Here is a 3329-nt window from a genome sequence, read left to right on the forward strand (position 1 = left end):
TATGGTTCACCAAACTTTTTTCTTTTTAATTTTACAATATGCCATAAACATTTTCCCATGCAATGGACAAAAATCTGCTACTGAAACATTGAAGGCTGCAGTTGGATAACAGAGTGATAGCTAAAGCAAGTATTAGCATAAGGTTAAAGCACAGGGCCTGGGCAAATGCCTGCCAGGGGCACTACACAAAAGGAATGTCTTCAAAGCCCCTCTGTGGGGCCCTGCACCCACCCCTGAGTTCCCTTGGGCCCCTCGGGTGGAAGGGGTCCTGTAAACTTTTTTGCATCCACATAAACCCGCCCAATTTCTGTCTGGTTTTCTTCACCTCATCCTCCACCCTGGCCATCTCATCAAATTCTCTTATCATCTCCTCATTGCTCAAATGCATATCGTGTATGGCCTCCTTATATTCCTTGAGGCACTGAGCCAGCCCCTTGTTGGTTTTTCTTTTGGCCTTCCTGGGTACATCATCCCCAGCTGGGCGCTTTCCTGCAACCCTTGATTCGATGGCTGGCTTTTCTTCTTTTGGCTTTTCCTCATTCACTGGCTTTCCCTCATTCTCTGATTTTTCTTTTGGCTTTCCCTCACTCACTGGTTTTCCTTCTTCTTTTGGCTTTCCCTCGCTCACTGGTTTTCCCTCTTCTTTTGGCTTTCCCTCACTTACTGGTTTTTCTTCCTCTTTTGGCTTTCCCTCGCTCTCTGGCTTTCCCTCGATCACTGGCTTTCCCTCGATCACTGGCTTTCCCTCACTCTCTGGCTTTTCCTCAATCACTGGCTTTCCCTCGCTCTCTGGCTTTCCCTCGATCACTGGCCTTCCCTCGCTCTCTGGCTTTCCCTCCATCCCTGGGTTTCCCTCCATCTCTGGGTTTCCCTCGCTCTCTGGCTTTCCCTCGCTCACTGGCTTTCCCTCCTTCTCTGGCTTTCCCTCGCTCTCTGGCTTTCCCTCGCTCTCTGGCTTTCCATCTTTTGGCTTTGTCATACTCTCTGGCTTTTCTTTATCCTTTAGTATCTCATCTTCTGTCATTCTCTCGTTTTCTAACTTTTCCTTGTCTTCGAAAGTACAAGCTACTTCTGGCTTTTCCGCATCCTGTGACTGTTCTTTGTATTCCATCTTTTCTTCGTTCTCAGTCATTCCTTCATTTTCACTGCAGAGTTTTTCCATGTTGAGATTTCCCCTCCTTTTCCTGTCCTGGGGTGGGGAGGAAGAGGAGACAAAGAGGAGACAAGGGAAACTGAGGGCTTGGGGGTGGAATGCAAGTCTGGATAGTATAGGTATCTCTCCCCTTGTCAGGGTTCCCCTGACCCGGCCCGCCTTTAAGTGTGCTTTCTGCCCACCCTCTCCCCTCACACACGTGAGCCAACCATTTCTCTGGCAGGCCCTGCCATTTTCTCTACGTTTGCTCAGCACGGCAGAATGTGTATAAATGCGTTAGGAGGTGGGCAGTGGCGCCCCATATTCTGCGGGTGCTGTACCCTCCATACTCCCCACCCCTCTGGGTCCCTGTCCAGAGACCCCCTTCCTTCACTGACCTGCAGGGATTCTGAACAGATTCCTCCTCCTTTTCTAGCCTTGCAGAGTGCTGAGAACAGACACGCAGACCTGCAGACAGACAGGAGACAGGGGCTGCGCGTTTGGGTGGATGCAGAGCAACTCGGCCCCTTCCCTGCATCCCGGCCCCCCTCATCCAACGTTTCCCTCCCCCACCTCCTCCGCCCCCCGCACCCCAGCCGCCATTTCTTTTCACGCCTCGGGCGCCAGACCAGGATATTTTCCAAACTAATTTTGGATCTCTGTGTCCTTTTCCCCCGGAGGCAACTCGCCTCCCCACCCTCGAGGTCAACTTTTTTTCTCTACGGATGTTGTGGTAGAGGGGGTTTATTTCCACTGTCTCACTGGCGGGGCGCCCCCCAGCTCACCAGCTCCGGCTCCAAAATGGACGGAGGGCAGCGAGAAGGAGGTGCGGAGAAAGGGGACACGGGCACTAGGGGTGTCCGCTCTTCCCACCCTCCGCCTATTGGTCGCTAGCTCCCCTTTAGCCATTTTCCCACCGCCATCTCTATCTACACTCCGGCCAGCTTCCCTCAACCCGGACCCCATCCCCACCCTTTTTCCTCTCCGTGTTCGTGCCTCACCCCCCATTCCAGGGTTCCGCAGGCGGCGACGAAGGCCCTCACACTGACCTGAAAGAACCTGGAGCAACAATTTGGAGCTCGCAGACCGCTCCGGACCCGACCGCAGGGAAAGAGGGCGGGCTCCCTGACTGGTGCCCACATCTGCGCCCCGGCGGTCACGTGAGCGCCGCGTCACCCGAGCTCGCCCCCCTCCCCCCGCCGCCCCGCCCACCGGCCGGCGTCTGCCAGTCACCCCACCGCTCTCTGGAGCGCTTCCCCTCTCACCTCTCTGGGCCCTTTTGTCCTTTTTCTCTTCTTGAAGTGGTCAAAGGAATAATTTTAATAAAAACCACAGAGGCTTTTTTTAATGGGTTGGGCGGTCGGGGGAGGAGTCTTGACCGTGTTGCTCTTAATTTCCATTGAAAGAACTAGAGCCAGCCAATGAAATCGTATGACTGTGAACTTTAATGTGGTACATAGAATATTGCACTTTATTTTTTATTTTAATTTTTTAAAGATGTATTTATTTATTTGGGGAGGGAGGGGCAGAGGGAAAGAGAGAATCTCCAGCAGACCCCCGGTGGAGCTCCGAGCCCATGCAGGGCTCCTTCCCATCACCCTGAGATCATGACCTGAACAAAAATCAAGTCTGATGCTTAACGGACTGAGCCACCCAGGCGCCCCAGAATATTACACTTTAGAAAAAAGTAGGAAAAATGTTCCCCTCGAGATAAAATTGTTCCTTTTTCCTGACATGCGCAAACATAAATTTTCTAATTATTTAAATCTAAAAATAAAATTATATTCGAAGCAGAATAAAGGAACAATTAATTTTTTTATAAGGGAGAGACTAAATATACAACGGACAATGACCTGACCATACATGACAATAGAACTGGGACCCACAACCTCTGCAGCAAGCAGCCCAGGAAACCAAACCATAGCCTCTGAAGCAATCTTCAGGACTTGATCAATGACTGCCAACCTCTCTATTTTTGCCCCCCCCAAGAGAAATCCAAATATCCTCCCCAAACCAATCATATAAGATGTCCTGCTTTTAGCTAGCTTGCTTCCAGCTTCCCCACGCCAACAACTTCCAATCAGAGAATACTTAAAAGTCTTCTCTTTGGTTCGAGCTAAAGCTTTTCCACTCCCCAGAGACTTTCAGTCTCTGCCAAACACAAGTAATGGTGGCCGACTCCCTTGTTAAACAAGTT

The 3329-nt window shown here is 50.9% G+C and overlaps 1 protein-coding gene across 1 annotated transcript; it reads right to left on the minus strand.

The window, feature by feature from the left end:
* On the minus strand, positions 1 to 2331 carry TCEAL4 (transcription elongation factor A like 4). The gene is made up of 3 exons (XM_027609203.2): positions 2182 to 2331; positions 1531 to 1600; positions 1 to 1189 (listed from the first exon to the last, which is right to left on the minus strand). Exon 3 carries the CDS (start codon positions 1160 to 1162, stop codon positions 182 to 184), a length of 981 nt encoding a protein of 326 aa, XP_027465004.1. The 5' UTR covers positions 1163 to 1189; positions 1531 to 1600; positions 2182 to 2331; the 3' UTR covers positions 1 to 181.
* Positions 2332 to 3329: the final 998 nt, after the last annotated feature.

The sequence above is a fragment of the Zalophus californianus genome, chromosome X (genome assembly GCF_009762305.2).
Source record: "Zalophus californianus isolate mZalCal1 chromosome X, mZalCal1.pri.v2, whole genome shotgun sequence".
NCBI lineage: Eukaryota > Metazoa > Chordata > Mammalia > Carnivora > Otariidae > Zalophus > Zalophus californianus.